The 25,821-nt window shown below is 42.1% G+C and overlaps 1 protein-coding gene across 1 annotated transcript in view; it reads left to right on the top strand.

The window, feature by feature from the left end:
- Adgrv1 (adhesion G protein-coupled receptor V1) overlaps window positions 1-25,821 on the top strand; it is a 530,822-nt gene that overhangs the window by 163,219 nt on the left and 341,782 nt on the right. The window contains 12 exon segments of the mRNA XM_050152479.1: window positions 1,523-1,687; window positions 5,733-5,850; window positions 8,491-8,611; window positions 10,508-10,646; window positions 11,035-11,220; window positions 11,487-11,719; window positions 13,807-13,955; window positions 16,244-16,439; window positions 16,903-17,122; window positions 18,916-19,152; window positions 20,879-21,028; window positions 22,508-22,981. Of these exon segments, the coding sequence (XP_050008436.1) occupies window positions 1,523-1,687; window positions 5,733-5,850; window positions 8,491-8,611; window positions 10,508-10,646; window positions 11,035-11,220; window positions 11,487-11,719; window positions 13,807-13,955; window positions 16,244-16,439; window positions 16,903-17,122; window positions 18,916-19,152; window positions 20,879-21,028; window positions 22,508-22,981 (2,388 nt within the window).

Raw genomic sequence — 25,821 nt, 5'->3', positions numbered from 1 at the left:
CTTTCAATAAGAACTTAAGAATAAGAAATTCTACTGCTAGTAAATTAATATAGTGAGTCTCCTGTAATAAGGCAGAAGGTGGCTCTGGAGAGGAGTCAATGGAGGCTCCAAATTCAAATGCCATGAGTGTACATAAAAGTCAAATCTGTAGTAGTAACATTTTTAATCCCTGTACTGTCATGGTGTCTTAGTTATTTTTCTGTAGCTGATAAGAGACACCATGACCAAAACAAACAAGCAAACAAACAAAAAACAAAACCAAAAATAGGAAAAGAAGAAAAGGCAAAAAACAAAACAAAAACTTAGAAAAGTTGGAGACTTGCTTGTAATTCCCAAGGATGAGTCCCTGCCCATCACGGTGGTAATGTGGTAGCAGGCTGACAGGCATGGTGCTTCTGAGAGCTTATATCTAATTCACAAGCTGGAGGTAGAGAAATAGAGACCAGTCCTGGCATGAGCTTTTGAAACCTCAAAGCCAACCTCCCAGTGACACATCTTCTCTGAAAAGACCACACCTCCTCATCCTTCCTCAAACAGTTCCACTAACTAGGGACCGGAGATTTAAATATATGAGCCTATAGGGGCCATTCTTGTTCAAATCACAACATATGGAGAGGTGGAGGTGTGTGCAGAAAAGTCCTGGAAGTCTGTTGGTTAGCCAGCCTGGTGTATGCAGTGGCAGAGCAACAGAGAGAGCCTGTCCCAAGCAAGGTGGAAGGCCAGGACACGTACACCTGCTTTCACACACAGGAATGCACACACTTGTGCACAGTGAACACTCAAAAAAAATCTAAAGAATGAGAGAGAGGGGGAGAGGGAGAAAGAGGGAGAGACTATATGTTCAAAACTATTTTATTAATTTGGACTCTCTCTCCATCTCTCCAATCAAAATTGCTTTTAAAATACCTTCTCTTCTGATAGAGCCAACCAGCTAAATAAAAATTTCAATGTCCAAAGATGGTAAAAGACTGAACATTCAGAAGATAGTCTATAACTGCATTACTTGGGAAACCCATATGCTATAACAAAGAGTCCCCAAATCTCAGCTTCTTTATTATTAGTGTTTGCCTCTTTGGGCAAGAGTTTCACAGTAGTGTGCCTGTTTTTCTGATAGCTGTGGACCCCTTTGCTCTAAGTGGCACCCCAGGCATAGGATTCCTCCCATTTCTGCATACTAGCTTTTTAAAGGCTTGGGCAGCTTCTGTTTTCCTACACATGGGAAAAGAGCAGGCGTGGAAGATTGTGGGGCAGTTTGAGTGGACTAGCAGCTACAATCTCTTCTACCAATATCCTATTGACAATGCCCAATTGTCAATATCCTATTGACAGTGCAGCCCCTCTGCTGCACCTAATTGCAAGAGAAATTTGAAATATCTAGTCGCCTAATGTCTAGGAAAGTAGAGAAGTGGGTCTGAGAGAAGCCTTTTCCCTGCCACGTGTTCAAAACTACATTGATCACAAACAATGGATTATCTCTTCCGTTTTTTAATGTGTTCGCCTTACTGGATTTTATTTTTTTCAGGTAATGGTTGATGAATCCCTTTTGTCCGATGACCCAAATTCATATGTGACACTGACAGTCGTCCGGTCCCCAGGAGGCAAAGGAGCTGTCTCTCTTCACTGGGCTCTAGAAGAGAAGGCCAAAGATGTTCTCAGTCCTTGGAACGGGACACTTCTCTTTGATGAGGTACAGTCAGGCTCCAGTTCCTGTAACTTTTTTCTTCTTTTTCACAGACTGGTATAGTTTAGGAATTCACATGCTAGTGTTCAATATTATTTCTGTTTTCTTTAATTCATGTGCACAGAGAGGAAGTGGGAGGAGAAAAGGAAAGAGGGAGAGGGGAGGAAAGGGGGATCTGATTGCAGATTCAGACCCGTCTCTGTAACACAGTCCCAAGCACCTTTTACATTCCCTTACTGCCTGAACAGCTCGAGTCACCCAGACCACCCAAACATCAGCGCTTCATTCCTAATGCCAACCTTTCTGCGGCCATTACATACATTTTATCACTGAGTCGGATTCTCTGTTTACTTTTGAATTTGCATTTTTACCATCCTAAGTGTGAAGAACTTCCTCAATGAGTCAAAACATCTTTAAGACAATATCAAATCTACAAACATCTAGCCAACATGTTAAATGCACACCACAGTCACATAATGTGAAAGAGAGTCTCACTTACAGACTTACATTTTGAAAGCCGTCGTCACTTTGATTGAGATACGGCCTCAGGCATCTACCGCAGAGATGTGAGGTGGGACGCACTCAGGAAGACTGTCTCTGCTCTTAGCGCGGCTGTCCTTCAGCTTCTCATTAGTCATCTTTGCCTTCTGCCCGCTCCTGCTGCCCTCGCTCCCCTGTGCTCTGAGAAGAGCATCGACCTTTGGGTGTGCTGCTCTGGACAGCCCCTCCCCTTTCCCATCAGTTCTCTGCCTCCACTCTCAGTGTGCAGCTTCATGTGGATGAGAAGTGGTTTTGCAGTCTCATCTTTAAGATTGTCATTCGTCAATAGCCATGTGTAGTATATAGAGCTATTATGATGAATCCAAGTTTACAGAGAATGTAGTTTTTAATTATGTGAGAGCTTCTAGAAAAATATGACATCTTGCCTGTGTCTCGTGGGAAGCCTCGAAGTCCTGAGGTGCGGTGGTGTCCTCTCCTCTCACTCCCATCACCTTAGTCCCTTCTTCATTTGTGCCCCTGTGGTGTCTACACACTTGAAGAAGGAACATCTTCCCCAATCAGCCCACTGTCAGTCCAGCTCATAGTCTCTTCCATGTTTATGCTTTTGTTAAGTAAAACAAACAAACGGCTACGTGCTCTTGGTATGAACCGCAGAAGTTCAGAGGGATGGAAAAGAAGCAAAATCCCTCCACTCCTCTTGTGACGACCTCTATTGATAGTTTCTTTCAAAGCATTTGTACCTTCTTCCACACACGAAATTTATTCTCAGCATCTGTTCTGTAAGTTGCTGCTGTATATTACAATTTAAATTAAACATTTACTTTCCATGCTAACCAAATTGCATTTAAAACTTGATTAAAGCTGGGTGGTGGTTGCAAACACCTTTAATCCCAGTACTTGGGAGGCTGATGCAGGCAGATCTCTGTGAATTTGAGTGTGATCTGGTCTACAGCATGAGTTCTAGGACAGCCAAGGCTACACAGACAAACCCTATCTCAAAAAACAGAACAAAACAAAAACAAAAACAGCAACAAAATCTTGGGTGAATGCATCGTTTTGCTCAGCGTTTACTGCTAACCCTCCCCACTTCTACAATCTCTTTGTACTGTCATGGCTTCGGGAGTTCAGAAATTAATATCTGTCCTTCCGTTCTCACTATTTGCTGTGTGCTGTATTCTCTGAAGTTCTTTCCTGCCTGCTTTTGTGCTATGACAGATTTCCTTTTAGCTGTGCTTCTCTTGTAATATTGGAAGGAACCACAGGCAAATTTTATATCTAGTGAGACTAACTGCAATCTTCTTCCTACTATTGAGCACTCTGTGGAGCTAAGTAAATTTGTTAATGTTGATCACATTTGGTTCCCAAAGTACAAAATGAGAGCAGCAATGTTTGACTAGGCAAGTTCTAAGGACTATGGGAAATATTCTTTGTGAGCAGGCTGATATCCTGAGACTTCGAAGTACTTAATAAAATAGATGATATTTACAGAGTTAATGAAAATAGCCGTTTCCTCTCAATGTAGCAAGACCCATTTTCCCTCTATTGTGTGTTTAAGATTTAATAACTTTGAAGTTGCAAAGCCAGTAATAGTTTATATTTCTGCCTCTCTGAAATCACCTACAGTGGTCATCCCCAAGCTGCTGCTCCATAGAGCTTTTGTGTAGAATATAAATAATAAAAATTTCATGGGAATCTTTGCCATGAAAGGATATAAAATTAAATATCAAATATCTTTGAAAATTCTTGATTGAATTAAGGAGAACTTTTGAGGGGTTAGGTGAGGAGATTTGTTTTGTTTTGTTTTTTTAAGAAACTTTGTACTTGAGTAAATTTTGAATCCCTAGTAGAGGTTTTCTGACTTTATCGTCCCCATTGGCTCTTTGTGCCAGAGCCGTTGTTATCAGTTATAACAATGTGTAACTGTTGGAGTGTCTGCCTGTCTCTCCTCTTACCAGCTTTTAATTCTATTGAGAACTGGAGACTCTGTGACATGAAAAGTTGCCTTCCAGGTTTCCTAGAAGGCAGTGTGAGTACACAGAATATCGTAGATTCTTATGATTCATGAAAGCGTTGTTAATACTTCTGCATTTGTGGATTCGTATTCCTTGGTCAGCATGCCTGATGCTTTCACAGTCCTTTGCTGACACAGGCAAAGTGATGGAAAATTCAGTTTTATATCCTGTGCACTCTTGCTGAGGGAAGACAGAACAGAGTCATTTCCACCTCATGACGCAAACAGATGTCCTCTTCATAGAATATGTTTAAAGTCATTTTTCTCATCTGTGGATTTGTAATTTCTCTGTTTAAAGTGAGTCCCATTGTAGCTCTGTGGTCTTTTGTTTTGAGCATCAGGAAGGCGGTTACACAACATGAACAGCAAATGCCATGTGTGTGCGACATTAACTGCACTCAGGTGTGAGCTATGGTTCTTATTTAACACAAAACATGTTAGAGCAACTCTAGGTTTCAAATAATATTCATATATCTAGTAACAACCAAAAAGTACCCCAAAGTCGATTTGAGACTGCAAATGAGTTTTGGAGAACAGACAAACTTACTGTCTAAGGATGGACAGTGTCTGGGGCACCTCAGAGAAACATCTGAATGCACAGTTAAGGATGTGCAAGAATACCTGTGGTGGTATTTATTAAAGTAGTAAGTAAGCTAGCAGTTAGATGAACATGAATGTGCCCATGCAAACAGTGGAGCCTCCGTAATAATCAAAGGCTAAATGGGCTTCACAGAGGGAAACACAGATGGCTCCAGCAGCATGAGGTACCAAAGGGCAACTTCAGAGGTGCAGTGCGTCTAACAGAGTGGCAGGAGGGGCGGCTCTGGAAGGCAGGCCTCAATGAGAGTTAACAGAGACAAGCAGAATATAAAAAAGAAGAGCTATGTGCTCTCCAGTAGGGATATCATTGATACATAAAGTTAGTATATTTGTGACAGCATTAAAGATAAATATTCCTATCAGGAAAATGTAAAATATCCAGAAATATGTTCAGTAAAAAACAAGAGGTACGTGGAAACAGATAAATGATGACCTGTCACAAAGCCCTGGGCTTTGAGAGAAACTCCAGAGTCTCCTTTAGCTCCCTGATGCGACTTTTGTGCAGGATTGCCAACCAGGAAGGCACCACCAACCGACCACTGGGGAAGCAGACATCCCAAGAACTGTCGAGTGCAGCATGGAATGATCCCTCCTTTGAGTGCAGGGCACGGTGTCTTGTGTGTATCAGCCCCGTGGCCTTGGTCTCGTTGGGAAGGGAACAGTTAGCTCTACAAGTTTGGGTTTTCAATGCTGGAAATTTTTCAATAAACTTAAGAGTTGTGTTATTTTTTTTCTCACTTTTCTCCTCAAACTAAAATAAAATTTGTATTTAGAGATAATTTTTACATTGCAGTTCTTCCTGCATAGAATTCCTAATTATAGGTGACAAAATGGTCTCTTACACAGTTTATGTGTGTAAATATTTTTCTAATGAGAACACTCAAAATTTGATTTTGTTACTGTTTTTTGAAACTGTATCCTCTAATTTAAATGCTATAGAATGAGTATCAGAAGGTCATTGCATTGCGTACTCTTCAAGAAACCACACCAAAGGAGGACAGGCGCTTCACCATTGAGCTCACAGGAACTGATGAGATAGAAATATCTCCAATCAAAGGTAGGAAAAATTTACATAATTTTCTAAATTAAATGTATCCAAATACCAGTAGTTAAAAAGATAGGCAGTGCTGGGTTTTGTAATTTTTAAAAGTGTACTTTAATGGAAATATACATTTATCTGTCTTATAGGCAAAGTTTTTAAAATTAAAATTATAATTGAATACTTAGAATTTATACAGTCATAGATCAAATATCATATACTTCTGGATTTTATGTTTGTTTTAATGTAAAGCTGTTCATTATAGTATTGTTTATGTAAGGAAATATGAGCGCTAAATGATTAAACAGTAGTGAGCTATTGAATGTCACTGTACATTGTAGAAAAATGTTGTAGGAGGGCGTGGGCTGCTTGTTGTCCCAGCTGCCCCGCTAGCTTACACCTAAAATAATCACACAGAAACTGTATTCATTTAAACACTGCCTGGCCCATTGGTTCTAGCCTCTTATTGGCTAATTCTTACATCTTGATTCAACCCATTTCTAATAGTCTGTATGTCGCCACGAGGTCGTGGCTTACCGGGAAAGATTCAGCATGTCTGTCTCTGGCAGCTCCATGGCAGCTCTCTCTCTGACCTTCTTCTCAGCATTCAGTTCTGTCTATTCCGCCTACCTAAGTGTTGGCCTACCAAAAGGCCAAGGCCGTTTCTTTATGCAACCAATGAAAGCAACACTTAGACAGAAGGACCTCCTACACCAGCAAAAATCTTTTCATTACATTAAAAGAAAGAATAATTAATTTTTAAATTAAAAACTGTGTGTATGTTCATGTGGTTATGTGCATGGGAGTGAGGTGTGTATATAGGCCAGAAGAACTGAATCTCACTGGGGCTTCTGTTACCTTGAGTTAGGCGCTGCTCTAAATAGGAGTTGTGAGCTGAACTCAGGTTGTCAGTAAGAACACTACATGCTCTCTTAAATGCTGAACCATCTGCCCAGCCCCAAGAATTATTATTTTAAATATTTATTTAATTTAGTTTGTGTGTGCCACTGTGTACACACGTGTGTGTGCCATTGTGTACATATGTGTGTGTGTTGTGTGTGTGCGTGTGTACATGCATGAATGTGCAAGGGTGCCCAGGGAGGCCAGAAGAGGTCATTTGGTCCCTTTGATCTGGAGTTTACAGTGTTTGTGAACTGCTTGTTGTGGATTCTGGGACTGAAATTTGGTTGTTTGCAAGAGCAATAGACACTTGTAACTTCTATATCATCTCTCCAGTTCCAAGAATCTTTAATTACATGAATAATTGTTGTGTTATGCAATTGTACTTCATATGCTCAATATAATCCCATTTTGTTATGGTCTTTATATTAGATGAATTTAGAATTATTACCTTGAAATGTCGTTAGTGATACTTGATTGCCTATAGTTTTTATGTATTTATAGTAATCATATAGTGCATAATTTAAAAACACATGAAGTGTGATTATTATAGCTTATATCTACATTTCTATCTTAAAATTAATCATTTGACCATTTAAAATTTTCGTAAACATGTATCCTGGTTCTTAGATCTTTATAGGAAAGACAAGTCTTTAATTATTTCATTTTGCTATGAGTAATATAACAACAGAAAGGATGAGAAGTTCTAAAATAGAAATGATTGTTCTACGGTCCTTTTATAACATTGAGACTCATGCTAAACAAGTCTCTGAGACTGCCAGTGGGTGCTGTGCCCAGGGTCATTCTCAGAAGCGTATATAACACTAAGGTGGATGGTTACTCTTCCTGCATTTTAGTCCATGGTTTTGGGCAACCTGTGAAATAGTCCTATGGAGACATCATATCCTGCATAAGTTTAAACTAGGCCAGTGACATCTCATGAGAGGCACAGGGCTGACTCTGCACAAAATAGGAATATATCTATGGGGCAGAGTACACCCGGGATCAGCATAACAAAGTCTATGTGTGTCTGTCTCATTGCAGCAGGGTACACCCGGGATCAGCATAACAAAGGCTATGTGTGTCTGTCTCATTGCAGCGGGGTACACCCGGGATCAGCATGACAAAGTCTATGTCTCTCTGTCTCATTGCAGCGTACTTGTAGATGACAAACCACCCTTAATTTCATTAAGTCATTGCAAGGAATGCAAATGCGCAACAATCTGTTCATATTTTTGGTTTTGTTTCCTATGAAATTCCAGTGTGTGCTCCTAGAAATAATCCCCATCAAAGTATGGCTAAGTTGTTTTATATATATTCTCAAATTATTAGATGATTTAATTGACATTTCAATAATTGTAAGTGATCAGCTTCTTGACTAGTAGTCAGGAAATGAAAAGTTAAGAAAGGGCCCTCAAGAATCCCACTGACAAGGCCACAGAGCCAAAAGCAGTAGGGTGAACACTGTAGGAGTAGTTCAGGCATACGGGAGAGGAGAGCTTGCTTATCCAGAGAGTGGGGCTTTTGCCAAGCGCCTGCTGGCTGTTTCTGCAAGTGTGATCATGGGAAAGTCTTCAGATGCTCCAGTGCCTCAGTGTGCCTTTCAACCCTCCTAGTGAAAGGTGGCTATCAGTGCCTACCTGCTGGTATTGCCATCTTAGTTTAATTGGTGTGTGCATGTGTGTGTGCGTGTGTGTGTGTGTGTGTGTGTGTGCATATACATGTTTGCATCAAAATGGACTATATGATCTAACTTAGGCAGTGCATCGATAGTCATTCGAGGAGATAACGGCGTATCAGAAGTGGGGATTGCTTCATCCTCTAGACACGTCATTATTGGGGAACCCTCGGCAACGTATAATGGCACTGCCTTCATCAGGTGAGGACTTTAGGAATTTTTTTCTTTGTTTAATTTAATTAGCCTAGAGCAGGGGTTCTCAGCTTGTGGGCTGAGACTCCTTTGGGGTTGCATATAGGATGGCCCACATATCAGATGTTTACATTACAATTCAAAACAGTAGCAAACTTAAAGTTATGAAGTAGCAACAAAATTATTTTATTGTTGGGAGTTCACCACGCATGAAGAACTGTACTAAAGGTCACAGCATTAGGAAGATTAAGAGCACTGTCTTGATCACCATTCTCAAGCACGCATAATACTCATTACCACATTATGTACTGGTAAGCATTGTGTGGAGAATAGAACAACCCTCAGGCCGAAATTTAAATCTCTGCCCAAGCTGTCTTGTAGCTAGAACACAAGTAGTCTTGTTCTTTTAGGGATGAACTGCACAGCCCACAGCCAAGAGCATCCACGGGGAGAAAATCAGCAGCCCCATTGGGCACCGCATCCACGATGAGTCACTCCCTCAGTATGCACTACACAGTATAGAGCTTTTATCCCAATTCTCGGCAGATGTCTGTGATCTGAGGCCAGCCTGGTCTACATAGCAAAGTCCAGGGCACATAGGGCTGCATAGTGAGATCCTGCATCCAAAAATCCCCAAATGTAGAAAAGTATGGATAATCAAATCAAAATTGCATTTATTTCAGGAGTAAACATATAGATTTATTGATCAAAAGGTTTGCTTCATGTATTATTGGGGTGAAAATAAAATAAGTTAATTTAAGTAATTATTACAGAGAAAATATTTGATAAATTTAGCAGCAAAACCTGACTTAAGCAAAAAAAAAAATGTAAACTTAAGTTTTCAACATAGCATAGCATAGGTACAAGTTTTAAAACCTTTATTAGTCAGGAAGAGCACCAAGGTACAGTCTCCTCGTGCCAGCCAGTTCTAAGGGTATGAATTAGTTTGATATTACCAAGATATAACGTATGTTGTATACAGATATTGAACATTAAAAAGTTACTGATTGTAAGTGGGAAAGTTTTGTAGATGGAAAATCTAGAAATTCAGCACATAGCATCATTAACCTGCTAATTCATTAAGATTCCTGGTCAACCCATGGGAGGCCTGCCCTTTCGGAAAGGAGGCCAAGGAGGAGGGGGGGTTGGTAGATGGGAGGTGGGGGAAGGGAAATTGTGGTTGGTGTGTAAAATAAATGAAAAAAAAAATTAAAAAAATAGTTCACTAATTTCACAACAATTTTATGCTCACACAAAAATGAGGGGAGTTACTAAAATTTTCCACATTGAAAAAGATGATTAGCCAACAGGTCGACATAAAAGATTCGGTTGCATTTCCAGCTAATAAACTAACAGAAAGTCATTTCCAGCAAAAGGCTTAAGAGGGCCTGCTTGTAAGCCCACCTCACAACTGAGTCAGTGTGCCTGTGGCAGGCTCGGCTCCCACATTTTCTTCCGAGGAACCAAGCAGCCGTCACCAGTGCAGTAGCTGGGCTGGGCTGGGCTGGAGATTTTCTTATGCCGCTGTCTGAAGTCCATACCTGGTCCGGACCTCCTCCTTTCCATGCGGCTGCTCAGGCATTTCTCTTCTTCAGAGGACCTGTTAGGCTTCTTCTCCTAGTCGATGTGGATGTTAAATAAAACTCATAAATGCTGATTTTTGTTCCTTTAAACCTTCAGGTTTAGTGTTCATTTTTGTCGATCTACATCGACATATGCTAGTTTAGGGATTATAACATTTCTACCTTGGAATTCTAAGATTTATGCCTGGTTTACAATTTATCGGCAAGGTTATTTAAAAGCATAATATTCTTGAGATAAGTGAAAATTGGCTGAAAGGCACAGAAAACGTTTAGGGAATACCATGAGTTAAAAATGTACTAAATGTATATCCATGTATTGTAGCCTTGTTCGTGGCCCAGGGGTCTCAGGGGAGATCACAGTGTACTGGAGGCTACTTCCTCCTTCTGTGGGGGAGTTTGCTGAAACTTCAGGACAGCTGACAATGCAGGACTGACAGTCTGAGGCTACCGTAGTCATTCAGGTACCAGTGTGACTGCCTTCTGTTAGCCCTCGTGCGTGTGTGCGTGCCTGTGTTTGTGTATGTGTGTGTCTTTGTGTGTGTGCATGAGTGTGTGTCTTTGCGAGTGTGCTTGAGTGTGTATGTGTGCGTGTGCATGAGTGTGTGTGTGTTTGTGTGTGCATGAATGTGTGTTTGTTTGTGTGTGTGCATGAGTGTGTGTGTATGTGTGTGTGTTTGTGTGTGCATGTGTGTGTATGTGTGTGTTTGTGTGTGTGCATGAGTGTGTGTTTGTGTGTGTGCATGAATGTGTGTGTGTAGAATCGGAGGGAGGTTACAGAGTCCGTGGCTGTTTCTATGCATAGGACACTTTCTTACATTATGCCTTTTTTGGTTTTTGTAACTTCTCTAGGTTCTGAATGATGACATCCCTGAGGAGAAGTGTTCCTATGAGTTTCAGCTGACTGGAATCAGTGAGGGTGGGGCACTGAATGAAGCCAGTGTCACCGCCAGCGTCACCATGGTGGCCAGTGATGACCCTTATGGTCGGTTCTCATTTTCACATGAGCAGCTTCGAGTCTCAGAAGCAGCGCAGAGGGTATGGCGCGGGCAGCTTCAGCTCTTATTGCTTCTTTTGTTTGTAGTGTGCTGAGCAGACATCAAAATGCTTGTCTTTTTTGTTTCTTTTCTAAAGCTTTCCCCCAGTGGATTAATTTCTTTCTGGTATTATTGTTATAACATGTAATTTCTATAATTGTATAGAGTTAAATTTAATTCCAGCATAATCCCAGTAATCTTTAGTTAGAGATGATTTGTTCAGTGGATTAAACACTCAGATTAAACAGGTAAGCGATTTTCTTCCAGGTTAATGTCACAGTTGTCCGCTCTGGTGGCTCTTTCGGACGCGTGAGAGTCTGCTATGAGACTGATAGCCAGACAGCCAAGGCAGGCTGGGACTTTGTTTCCGCATCAGGGGAGCTCCTCTTTGAAGCCAGAGAGAGGGCGAAAAGTCTGCATGTTGAAATCCTTGACGACGACCTTCCTGAAGGCCCGGAGGAGTTTGCTCTCTCCCTTACAAAAGTGGACCTCCAGGGAAGGTAAAGGAAAGGAAATGGGGGCCTGAGGAGAAAGCAAGGGGGGGGGGGCACTGGGCCAGGACTGAACAGAGAAGACAGACTGCTACTTTCCTAATTTTCTGGACTTTACTCTTCTACTTCAGTGCTGAGAGAGCATGTTCCTGTTCTGTGCCTTCGTCCGGCAAAGGCAGGGAATTGCTGTGGTATCTCAGCTCCTGTGGCATTAGCTTGGCTGTTTTCCAGGGCAGCGCTCATCTGGGGTGGTCCTTCTGGACCCCTGAACGAATGGAGTGGGAAGCAGATGTCCTTGGTATACCAAAGTCTCTGCTGTCTTCTCGGTGGGCCAATGAGATCGATCCTTGCCCAATAGCAGTTTAAACTGGAAAAAATCGAATGGTAGTTGACAAAACTTGTGCAGCATGCTTTCAATAAAGAATCAAAATTCATCATACTGAGGCTTGTGTCTTCTCCGGAGCTGGCTTGATTGACAGAGTAGGAGACATGACTAGCAGAGTGAACTGCTCTTGGTTGACTCAGCCCTATTCAGTCTACAAAGAGCCCAGGAGGGGGCCTTTTCCTAGAACAATGCATGAATTCAGAGAAGACTGGAAGTTTTCTTACGGATTAGAATATATATCCATTAGTTACATACTGTCTTCAAGTTCCTATAACTGCAACGAAATACCATGACCAAAAAGGCAAGTTGGGGAGAAGAGGGTTTATTTATCTTATACATCCATATTTATCATTGAAGGAAGTCAGGACAGGAGCTAAACAGGTTTGGAACCAGGAGGCAGGAGCTGAAGCAATGGCCATGGTGGGCTTGCTCCCTCATGGCTTGCTCGGTCTTCCTTCTTACAAAATCAGGACCACCAGCCCAGGGATGGCACCACCCACATGGCCTGGGCCCTCCTCATTGATCACTAAGTGAGAAAATGCCCTACAGCTGGATCTCATGGAGGAATTTCCTCAGTTGAGGCTCCTTCCTCTCCAATGGCTCTAGCTTGGTTCAGGTTGACACACAAACCAGCCAGTACACATATAAATTTTCTCCACTCAGTATTTCACTCAGAAGCGTATGTAGAGTGTGCATTCTTAGAGAGCCTTAGAGAGCTAAATCTTCCACTTTCAAGAAATGATTCAGTGTCTGGCAGTGGGAATTCAGTCCCTTCCCTTGCTCAGTCTTGCTTTCCTGCATCCAGTGTGGAAAGAGCAGCTCCCCACCTGGGCCAGCGTGTTTGCGACTTTGATTAGCTAGGACTTGGAGATTTTGCTATCTTGAGTAGTCTTTCAGAGATAAATTTCCACGTGAATTCTGGGAAACAGTTTTTGCTTGCCGAAAATTACTAGGCTTCCTTTGACACGAAAGGGGCAATAGAATACAGTGCACTTCCTGTATTGCCTCTTGGTAGAGAACTGCTGCTTTGGTGGGACTTCTGGAATCTAGTCCACGGCAGATCTGGTGCCGAGGAGCGCAGTTACTCCTCCCATTTAGTGTTTCAGCCTGTGCTGCTCTAAGTTCACTTCGCCCGTGATTTTCGCGATCGTATTTAGCAGGTCTCAATGTTTCAGTATAAGATGGTACGAGCACCACATTAGAATTTGGGAATTGAAGGAAGGATTGGAATTGTCTTGTATTTTTTAAATTTTCACTTCAGGAATTGAAATGCCATAAAGACCTGGAAGTCCAAGCCCGTTGACGGGAGTGGCATCAGTCTGAGTCTTTTGCCAAAATAGGTTGTTATTGTTCAAGGAAGCTGAGGACTGGATTGGAAGATATTGATTAGAATTAAATTGCATTGCCTTGTAGCCTTATTATTTTTATTTTGCCCAAACTTGTAATTTTATACTAGCCTTTATTTCATGTAAGTGCTGATACTTGGGAGCCACATAAAAACCTTGCTTCACACCAGACAGCCTTAGTGTTGGGGATACTTAAGGTCGTCACAGTGCTGGGTAGAGCATTTGCCTAGCACGCTTAAGGCTGTGATTTTACTGTGCAGTACTGCACTAGGTATAGGAGCTAGAAAGACCGCTATGTTCACGCTACACATGCGCATGCTTGTTACATTGTTATGTTTTCATTTTGTTTCCTATGACTCTGGAAGAGGCTATGATTTTACCATCCAAGAGACTGGACTTCAGCTAGATCAGCCTCCTGTAATTGGAAACGTCTCCACTGTTCAGATCATAATCATGGAAAATGATAATGTGGAGGGCGTCATTGAATTTGACCCGAAGTACACGGCCATCTCAGGTAGGCTTACTCGGCTGGTCCTAATGATCACAGCATTCTCTCTGAGTTTTTATATTCACTCTTTTGTCTGATCACAAAATATCCCTACATTAAAGATTATTTTCAGTTACTTTTAGGGAGTCTTGCATCTCTGTATTTTGCTAGGAGAATAATTGATGTTTAAACTTCAAGGATGATTCAAATATGTCTGTTTATAGCATCGTTAAGGGGCTGGAAAGGTGACTCAGTGGTTGAGGCTGCTTGATGCCTGTCTTAGCTGGATTTCTATTGCCAAGATAAAGCCCCGTGGCCAGAGCAGCTTGAGGAGGAAAGGGTTCAGGGCATCTTCTGGCTGTAGTCCATCATCCAGTAGTCAGGGCGGGAACTCAAGGCAGGAACCTGGAATGGGGAGCTGATCCCGAAGCCGTGGGGGACACTGCCTGCTGGCCACCCTCCTGGCTTGCTCAGCTTGCTTTCTTATCCCATCTGGGACTCCCTGCCCAGGGGTGACCTCACTCATGCTTGGGCCCTCACACAGGTATCATTAATCAAGATAGCACCCCACAGGTTTGCCTACAGGCCAGTCTTATTGAGCTATCTTTTCAATTGATATTCTCTTTTTCCAAAAACCAAACTATACACTGCTCTCGCAAAACACTGGAGTTTGGTTTCCCGCATCCACATCTGGCTGCTCAAAACTGCCAGGATCTCCAGCTCCAGGGGATCTGATGCCCTCTTCTGGCCTTGCACATTCAAAGACACATTTACATGAATAAAAATTAAATAAATCTAGTTTTTTAAAAAGAAAAACTTTCATATTTATGTAAATTAATTTGATATGATCATAGCTTAGTGTCTACTTACTCTCTAGTGAATATCACCATCGAAATGAGCATTCTCCTGTGCTGTAGCTGCAGATCAGACCTGGGCCTGGTCAAGGCTTCAGCCCCTCTGAGGCTTGCCCAGGGCTGCAGTTCCCTTATGTGCTATCAGGACATAAAATGCTTGGTTACATTCCTTTCTGGGCAGAAAGAGAGGACCACTTTTCTAGAACACGCTTCTCTTCAACGGCAGAATGTAAATATCATTTAGAAGTAAGGTGGGTGGTGGCACTCAGGAGCAGAGGCAGGCTGATCTCTGTGAGTCCAAGGCCAGCCTGGTCTACAGAGCAAATTCTAGGATGGCCAGAGCTACACAAAGAACCCTGTCTAAACAAAAATTAAAAAATATACATAATTTAAAAATAAACGTATTACCTCGTTTTTGCAAATCGTTCATTGGCTCCATCGCCTCTCCTCAGACTCCTTGTCTAGCTGTCTTGAACCCTGGACAGAACCCCCTCCTGCATGCTTTCTCTGGACTTTTTGGATAAGTTGTGGCTTATTACTTAAGCTATTTTGTGAGTTTCAACCCATTACTGATAAAGTGATGTTGCTTGTTTGCATCAAGAAATAAATACGATTTTTTTCTATTTACCTATTTCTCAATAATTTACTGCTTTAGGGAGGAATTTTTGCTAGTAAATACTTTTTAAAATTTGAATCTGAATTTTGGAATTGAAATCAAACATGAATATTGGTATTTTCCGATTTTTTCTGGTCAAAATTACAATAGTTTATATATGTAAATTTAAAAATATTCATACAAGGGATATCAAGATAGCCCAGTGGGTAAATGCACTTGCTGCCAAGTCTGGAAGCTGAAATCAAACCTGGAAACCCAGCTGGAGGAAGAAGGGGTTTGACCTCTGAGTACCACACATGTGCCATGTATGCAAATATAAGTATATATGTGTATACACACACACACACACAGACACACACATGCACATTAGCGCATACACACATATGTATATGTACACACACAATATATAAATGTGAAAAATACCCCACGATAGAAATAGCGTAAGGCTGCCTTACATGCACTGTTTATATTTCAGCTGAATGTGCAGAGGCGATCCAGATTATCTCTCCTCTGTGGACACCCTGTGTTTATCTCCCACCGTCTCAAGCAAGAGTTTCTTATTTGTGCACAGTATGAAGAGAAGAGTGCTCACAGGTTGCTTACATTTTTAAAAATTAGTCATTTTAAATCTCAACATCTGGCAAACTATATTCTTCATAAAAAGATAAAAGGGATAAAACTTTCACTAATTTTTAAAAGTTTCACTAATTTCACTTATGAACTGTGAAAACCAATGAGCGTGAGCACTGGACTATTATTTTGAGTTGCCTAGTACAGTCTGGCTCTAGCATGTAAGCGTCCTTTGCTTTCTCTAGTAACCCGGCTAATTGCACATTCTGTTACAGTGGAGGAAGATGCCCGCGTGATCACAATCCCTGTGTGGAGGCTCCGTGGAACTTATGGCCGCGTGTCAGCTGACTTCATGTCCCAGGGCCTCTCTGCTGTCCCAGGAGGTTACGTTCTGCACGGCAGCACAGTCGCCTTTCAGCATGGGCAGAACCTAAGCTTTATAAATGTCTCCATCGTCAACGGCAGCGCAAGGTTGGTCATAGAGGAAGCAGTGGGTACCCGGGCCTGATGACGAGCATTCCTGCTGACAACACGAGAGAGAGAGAGAGAGAGAGAGAGAGAGAGAGAGAGAGAGAGAGAGAGAGAGAGAGAGAGAGAGAGAGAGAAGGGGGTACCAGGAAGGAGGACGGCACTGTGGTTGTACACCTCGTGTTTTTCTCAGATAAAAACCCCTAACTTCTGCTCCTTACACAGCCTGATAAGGATGTGGCAGCATCTTTGGGTCCAGTTTCTGTATCCTTCCACAGTTTAAATGTCTGATGTCTGGGTCCTGAGAGATTCATATTGAGTCTGCTTTTTTCTAAGCACTCTTCTCTTCGTGTGTGCCTGTTGTGCCTTGAATATGGATGGCCAATTTGGGAAATGTCTAGCTATTTGGATTTGTCAGGCGTTTTAATATGTTTAGACTCACAGATTGCTCCTTCTTGCCATGTAGCGAATTTGAGAAACAGTTTGAAATTCTGCTCACTGGAGCTTCTAATGGAGCAATCCTCGGGCGCCACCTAGTGAGCAAAATCACAATTACCAAGAGTGACTTCCCGTTCGGTGTCATAAGATTTCTCAACCAAAGCAAAATTTTGATTCCTAACCCCAACTCCACAATGGTTTTACACTTGGTGCTGCAGCGGACTGGAGGACTCTTGGGGGAGAGTCAGGTAGGGGCATTCTTTCTCTGATGTTAAATTAATTCTGATGTTTAATCTATGACGTTGGATCTTCTTATTCCCCAGATGTTTGTTTGTTTATTTATTTGTAGTATTTGCTAATTGCGGTAAAGTGTTGAGTGGCTCCTGAGCCTGATGAAGTCTGTAGAAGTGTAGAAGCTGTAATCTGTTTTCAGGGACTCTTAGCAGCAAATGAGGAAGCGAATGAACGACTGTGGTAATCATCAGTCAGTCCGACAGGAAGAGAACGTGTTTGGAAATGACGTCATCCCTGCTTTCACAGTGCTCATAAACCTGAATAATCACAAACGATTTTTTCTTTTTCTTTTCCTTTCTTTTTTTAAAATTACAATTGTGTTGAATTCTGCTTGTAATGTTGGGATACACCGTCTGAATGACCTGTGTTACCCAGTCTGGGATGATTTCGGAGAAAGGAATGAAGAATCCTGCAGAGGAGCAAACCTGACTTGTTGGAAGGAGAAGTCCACGTAGTGGGCATTAAACAAAAGGGTCAGACAGTGTACGGGGCACTGATGACGCAGGACTAGGACTGGTGCAGGACCAGTCTGAGACATCACGTGTGTGGAGAGCACAGCGTTAAGGAGACTTCACCAGAGAATGCATTACCCTGTTTTCACTTGCATGGCTCACCGATGGCTGACAAGAAGTCCGTGGAGCTGTGTGCAAGCAGGAAGGGTGGTTAGGACTTCTGTCCGGTAGTCAGGAGTGATGGGGACAGAGATGACAAGATGTGGACAGGTTGTTGGGCCAAAGATGGAGGCGGAAGAAGAGAGAAGTCATGGGTGACTCTTAGAAGCAGCTGGAATGTGGTGCCAGCCTTATAGAGTTTCATGGCTGCGGCGAATATTTAAGAATTCTGCTTTGTATATGTTGATTTGAGATCCTGCTGGTCAAGGCCATGGAGGGGTGCCGAGACTGAGTCTGCTCGTTTTTAGGTGGCCAGGGATGACCAGGTATGGCAGGGGTTTATGTGTAGGGAGACACTGAGGCCCGAGCCTGGGATAGAGCTAGAGCTGTGAAGACTGCAGAGCTGGGATCGGAGACAGGAAGGCTGGGGAGCAAGGAGGGAAACCAGGAGGGCAGAGTCCTGTAAGCATCATCGTGGGAAGCAAGAAAGAAGGGGCCTGGTTTCCAGTGGGAGGGAGTGGCCAGTGCTGCAGAGCACAGCGTGATAAGCCAAAGGAACTACCTGGTCCTTTTCCTCCAGAGGATAGGAAAACAATACAAATTAGAAGGATAGAAACCTAAAGCATGTTTTTCATAATCCTAATAATAGTTTCTTATCAAACGTATGAACACTTGTACTCATTTTTATAATGAAAATTTACGTATCTTCAGAAAAAAACTTTACAAGTCAGAAATTTCAATTTTGGTGTCTGTGCTACCATGCTCTGATCGGCAGAATCCAAGCACATGCTGGACAATGTTGGACTCTTAAACTTTAACAATGTCGTATATTTGTAATATGTGCTACCATGCTCTGATCGGCAGAATCCAAGCACATGCTGGACAATGTTGGACTCTTAAACTTTAACAATGTCGTATATTTGTAATATAAATACTTAAAATACAATTTTGTTTTTCTGAAATTATTACAAATTACTAGATACTATTTTCAAGTGTTTATTTGAAAATATTATTTTCATCTCAGGTAAGTCAGAAGTTAGCCCAGTGTGTCCTAGAATAGTTTCATCTTTGCGTGCTTTTTCTAATAGCACACATAGTACACAAATCCCCTGCTTAAAACTGATCATGCCTTGCAGGTGAGCTGGGAGATAGTGGGGCCCAATTCTCAAGAAGCCTTACCACCACAGAATGGAGACATTGAGGATCCTGTGAGGGGCACAGTCTCTTTCAGGGAGGGAGACGGCAGTGTGAGAACCATCGTTGTCACCGTTTGTCCTCACGAGGAGACTGAAGCTGAAGAAACATTCATAGTGCAGCTTACGCCTTTGAAAAATGCTAAGTTAGACCCCAGAGCGAAAGCTGTCGCGATAACAGTAAGTCTGAGTGTCTTTGCCGCAAACGTTTGGATCTAATGGTTTTACCATAAGCTATTCCTGTGGCTTTAGACACGCCAATGCTGAACAGAAATGCAAGAACCCTCGGAAGGGCTGGCTGGGGACGTGGCTCAGCTGGTGTGCTGCGTGCCTAGCATGCATGAAACCCAGGCTTTGAGCCTAGCTTTCCAAACCCCAGCTGTGGTGGATTACACCTATAATAGATTCCCAGGACTGAGGAGGGGGAGGTAGGAGGATCAGAAATTCAGGGTTAGCCTCTGCTACATAGTGAGTTTGGAGCCAGCCTGGTATACAAGAGACCCTGTCTCAAAATAAACAATAACAAAGTTTTAATAATTTTCATGAGTCAAATATTCTCATTTTTATATTAGTTAATTACACAATAGCTTTCATTATTGATAATTTTTGTTAAGATTTTAATAGAATGCTAAATTGCTTATTTTATAATTTTAGAGAAAATTTGGTGTGGGAGAATATTGGACATATCTAGAGATGTGTTATTTATTGTGTTGTGGTAAATAGAGTATCTTGTCATCAAACTTGTAAAAAAAATTCTTAATGTTTAATGAGTTGGACTAGAGGTTCCTGCTCAGTTGGCACAGTGATGTGGTGTTGGCTCTGGCCTGACTCTGACATCTTCCATATGAGTTATACAGTTCAGCGGGGGGAGCTCTGGGGACAATAATGGCTGGCTTTGAAAAACAGTAAAGAGAATTGTTAGATTTGATTCTGAAAACCCTGTTTGGTGTCTGAATCTGTTAGTGGTTTCCTGAGAAAGAGAACCAAAGGGAAACATACATATACCTGCACACACGTGCTCATTACAAACACGCATACATGCACACATATACACACATACACACAGGCACACATGCCCATGGATACCATGTATGGTGAGATAGAGAGGGAGTAGACAGGGAAAGAGAGAGAAGAAGAGAGGAGGGAAAGAGGAGAGGGAGGGAGGAATGTATGATTTTGGTCAGTAGGTGGGAAACATGGAAGAGATGCAGTGGCCTTGGTATTTATTCCACGTGGCAGGGACAGGAAACTCAAGCATGGCTTCTAGGTTCCAATCTTCCGTCTTTATCATTCAGTCTTTCAGTTGATTGGATGAGATCTACCCACGTTATTGAGGGTAATGTTTTATTTAGAAACAAGTGATTTGAAAGTTAATTGTATCTACAAGACTTTCTCAGCAATATCTAGAACAGTGTTTTAGACAAGTTAACTTCATATCCTTGCCCATTTGGTACATAAAATGAAACAGCATCGGTGCAGGGAAGTATTATTCAGTGGTAAAACACTTGCTGAGCATGCGCAATGCCCGGGCTTGATTCTCAGCATCAAAAGTAACAAGGACCGCCACGGGGCCCTTTGTCTGTCCTATGTCATAGAAGGCATCTGAACGACACCACCTGGCTAAATGTTGGATGCATATGGTGGCTAAAACGCTGGCCTGAAACAGTTACCCTTTGGACTTCCCTGAGATACCCTTTCTAATTGCTTTTTTCTTTGGAGAGGAGGAACAGATTTGATCTAGACAATAGTCAGTACAGTGAGGAAGATTTTTTTTTCACCTCAAATGGATTGGTAGATTTAATTCAAGCAGTACGTGTAGAATTCCTTCTGGTTATCCCAGGGTTAATTTGTTAGATTCTGTCATGATTATCCTATATTCTATTGACGTCCTGTTAATGTTTGGTAGGTACAAAAGGTTGGCGATCCCAATGGAGTCATTCATTTCGCTCCTGAGTCTTTATCTAAGAAAATGTATTCAGAGCCACAGCCGTCAGATGGACCCACATCCATTTCCTTCCTTGTCACAAGAGCCAAAGGTGTCTCTGGAGAGATCATGGTATTACTTTTTATTTGATTTTCTTGAGTGAGTTTCAGCTTGCCTCACATATTTGGTTAGGGGAACAGAGAAACTTTATGTTCTAGTTAATTAAAGACTTTGCTGACTTGAAATTACTAGGGTTTTCAGAGGAACTAAGAGGTTTAAGTGCCTTTGCAGTCTGCAGCGAGAACCAGCCCCGAATGTGTTCTCTAAATTAAATTTGGTACAGTGAGCAGAGCCATCAGCTTCATTATTATGAGGGGCTGAGGTGTTTTGTGTTTTCTCACTTACTCTAACAAGAAGCCCCCTTTCTTAAGTCCCACATGATTTTTGTAAATTGCTTGTCGTCTTTGTCAATGCTTTATTTCTCGGAGAACATTTCTATGTAAGCAAACATTTTCTAAAGAACTGCATTCCATGTTTGTTGGGAGAACAATTCACTTTTTGCCTTCTTTCATAATTAGCAACCACGACCTGTACTCAGTCCTTCCTCACCCCAATAATCAGCATTTCTTGTTTTTCCTTCATGTTGTACTATAGCCACGTGTGGAGGCATAAGTCACAAACAATGCCTCACCAGTTTGGAATTATGATTAATAGGGTGGTATTTATTTAAAGAGGAAAAAACTTACAGATCACTGTCCCAGACAACAGCCCTCTGCGCTACCTGGAAGGGAGTCTAGTCACCGGAGGAGCAGGAAGTGAAGAGAGAGAGCTGAGGGAAGTATCCGCTTTTTTAAAGGGAGAGAGACCACGCCCCAATGGGCTGGTATCTCAGCAGCTATTGGTTGGAGGAGTGGAAGGACCTCCAGCTACACATGTGTACATTTGTTTACATATATGCATGTATTATTGGCTAGGTTCCACGTATGAGAGAAAGTGTGTGCTTTTTCTTCCTGAGCTTGTGTATATAAAGATTTGCTTGATATTATACATTCTAAGTTCACCAATTCTCGTGCAGAAGTTCAACTTTTTTCTCTAAAGCTTAATAGTATATATACCAGAATTTCATTTTCCATTCATCTGTTAATGGTCCAATTCCTTGTAGAGAATGAGGCAGTAATAAACACGGATGTAGAAGAATCTCTCCAGTATGGTATGCAGGTCTCCGGATGTATGTCTAGGGATGATTTAGGATACATCATATACTGATTTTTGGCTTTGAAATATTGTGCATCGTTCACAACATGATGTCTGTGTGGAACTGACACTTAAAGTTTACTTGATTCTCTTTATCTTTTCAAATTGTGGTCTTTTTTTTAGAAGATTATATAATAATAATCTTAATAATAAGATTAACAAACACTCTGTCCTTCAGATTCTCTTTGAAAGGACCTAATGTACTTTCCGAATTAGTATATAGTTCCCAGTTTGTCTAAATGTAACAACATGTAATTTGCATGTCTTTTTTGCATGGCACAGAGGAAATGTAACTGGGAGGTTTCCTGCTCCACACTTTGAGTTGTGTAACCTCTGATTGTCCTCTCTTCATCCCAGGTGCACTGGGAGCTGAACAGCGAGTTCGATGTCACTGGAGACTTTCTTTCTACCAGTGGCTTTTTCCCCATCGCTGATGGAGAGAGTGAGGCAAGCTTTGATGTCCTACTGCTGCCAGACGATATCCCTGAGATACAGGAAGAATATGCCGTGCAGCTGGTTTCTGTGGAGGGCGGTGCAGAACTGGACCTGGAAAAGTGCACCACGTGGTTCTCTGTGTCTGCCAATGATGACCCACATGGCGTGTTTGCCTTGTATTCAGATCGTCAGTCAGTACTGGTTGGGCAGAACCTCAGCAGGTCCCTCCAGATTAATATTACCCGCCTTGCCGGGATGTTTGGTGATGTGGCCGTTAGATTTCAAATACTGTCTGATAATGAAGAACACCCTGTGGCTACTGAAGATGAAGAGAGACAGCTGGTGATCAAAGATGGCACCCCATACAAAGTAGACTTGGTGCCCTTAAAGAATCAGGTATGTATCATTATTTCAAATTCCTGAAAATTCTAGCAGTACTCCATTGGGAGAGCCCTTTGTAACCCCTGATCTTTTGAAAGGCTTATTTCAATATTTAAAGGTAGTCGTAAAACTGCCTTAGAAAATGCATAGTAATTATTGCATAATGCATTGCAGAGTCTGAGTGGACAACCAGATTTCCACTCAGAATCAGTGGCTAGAATTTCATCCAGATTTGGAAGGCGTTTGTTTAGTACATACGAAGTGCAGTGGTACTGGGAACTGAAGCATGCTCCCCGGGGCTTGGAAAACTACAAAGACACAGCCTGATAGTCTTGCTTCTGTAACTAGAGATTTGTAGCAGTGAAACTGACCTTGGCTGTCTAAGTGGTATTGAGTAGGGAGTCTAACAGACTTCTCTGTAACAGGGGGCACGGACTTGGGTGGGTAAGATGGCTCAGGGAATAAGGCATTGTCATTAAGATGACCTAATTTTAATCCCCGTGACACACATGGTGGAAGGGGAGAATCAGCCTTCACATGGGAGCAGTGATGTACATGTGTTTTCCATCCCCATGGAAGTAAAGAAACAACAGAGTCCTGGAGGGCAGAGGCAGGTAGATCTCAGCTAGTTTGAGGCCAGTGAGATCTGCATAGTGAGTCCCAGATGAAAGGCCATGGCTCAAAATAAAGTAATAGTTGAGAAAACATAAGATGCCCTCACACAGATACAACACATGCCACATATGTCCACACACACACACACACATACACACACCATGCCCTGATCAAAGTCTGCTAGAAGATCCTGGCAGTCTTCTCTGTGTAAACGCATAGGAAGTGGTTGAGCAGCTCTATAAATCATCGCAAGGACAGTATGCATGTCATTCTCCATTAGATGAGAGATGCTAGTTTAATTCATTCACCTGCCACTTGATGGTATTTGTAGTTTATGGTTGAGAAATCTGCTCAGAAAATACTGAGATGAGAGCCTTGAGAAAAATCTGAAGCTTGCCTTGTGAAACTAGAAGGGAATCTCCAGGTCATGGGGAGTGTAGTGTATTGTCTCAGTGGAGAAAGGTGAAGAGTGAATTCGGAAGCCTGTGGGGAGCACACAGCACAGTTCAGTGACATACTGAGCACTGGAGTGATGTCAGTCATGCTGGTCTGTCCCGTCAGCTAAGGGAGGACTAGAAGAGAGAGGCCAGACTTGCTGCTTGTTTAAAGATTCTTTTCTGCAGAAGTGGTCGGAAGGTGGACGGACATGTCCTACATTCGGGAGACTGGCGAAGAACTGAAGACTCATAGACAGCATGGCATGTCTTCCATTGCCAATCTATGCCATGGGTCTGCCTAGAACTGTTGTAAATAGGAAACTTTAATTGAGGATAGTGCTACACCTTGAATATGCAATCTGATCAAAGCTCCCAGGATCTGAAAGGGGGGAGAAAGAAACCCGTGAGTCACTCATGGGGAGGTGTTGCATGCATCAATGGATAAAACAGGACTGTCATATCCTGCCAAGACAGGGTAAGATAGTTTTGAAAAGTTGCTTGCCTTTGAAAATGGTATGCCAGTTATATTAGGCCTTAGCCAAATTGGTTGCTTCAACACTGCAAACGTGACTTTGGGTGATTGCCCAGGTAGCTAGTTGTCTCTGTGATTTGTTGAATGTTTTGGAAGTTGTTTTACTGAACTTCCTAATTACTCAGGTGACATTATTTCCCTTCTCAGATCTTTGATGGGGTTGAAAACTATATAAATGTAGTTACTTTTCTCTCATGACTTAGCCAAGTTATTTATTATACAAGACCTAAGCTAGTTAGAATAGGATATTTGTACTTATTGTATATAAATTCTTAGTAGGTTTAGAACTCTCTTACTTAAACAAAAGGGGGAGGTATTGCAGGAGGTCCTTCCGCTCCTCCAGCCAATAGCCGCTGAGATACCAGCCTGTTGGGGCGTGGTCTCTCTTTTTAAAAAAAGCGGCCACTTCCCTCTCCTCTCTCCCTTTCCTTCCTCCTCCGTTTCCAGCGACTAGACTCCTTCCTGATTGCACAGAGGGCTGTTTTATGGGATGGTGATCTGTAAGTTTTTTCCCCTTTAAATAAATACCATCCTATTAATCATAATTCCAAACTGGTGTGGGATTGTTTGTGATTTACGCCTTCATCAGGGAAGTGTAGTCCTCCACGTTTCATCCACGTTTCATACAAGCTTATGACCCATGACAGTTAGGCTCCTTTACATGACAAACAGTACCCCTATTACAAGAATTTGTACTTAGCATGTGTCTTAGTTAAGGTTTCTATTGCTGTGAAGAGACACCATTACCACGGCAACTGTTAGAAAGGGAAACATTAAATTGAGGCTAGCTTACAATTCTAGAAGTTTAGTCTATTGTCATCATGGCAGGATGCATGGAGGCGTGCAGGCAGACATTGCTGCTGGAGGGGGGTGGGGAGACTGAGAGTTCTCCATCCAGATCAGCAGGCAGCAAGAAGAGCAAGGGAGATATCTAAGCTTGGCTGCTGAGTATCTGAGACCTCAAAGCCCACCCTTACACACCTATTCCTGCAAAGTTATATCTCTTACTAGTGCCCCTGCCTATGGGCCTGTGGGAACCATTTCTTTCCAACCACCATTGTGCAACCTTTTAACCTTTTCTAGGTCTTTTGTTGGTGTTTAGTGAATGGAGACACTGAGAGTTTTGGTGAGGCATGGGTTTCACGGTTGTTCCTGCATTTTTGCAGATCTATGGAAAACTGATTCAAGTATGTGGCTTCTGATCTTTAAGATCATCTATGAACAAGGGAAGTTTCTATCAGATTATGAAAGCTAAAAGCATCCTTAATATT

The sequence above is a fragment of the Alexandromys fortis genome, unplaced genomic scaffold, assembly GCF_014885135.2.
Source record: "Alexandromys fortis isolate MF-2015 unplaced genomic scaffold, M_Fortis_MF-2015_v1.1 scaffold_47, whole genome shotgun sequence".
NCBI classification, from domain to species: Eukaryota; Metazoa; Chordata; class Mammalia; order Rodentia; family Cricetidae; genus Alexandromys; species Alexandromys fortis.
Note: the sequence above shows the minus strand (reverse complement) of the source record. Positions and strands in the feature narration are given on the sequence as shown.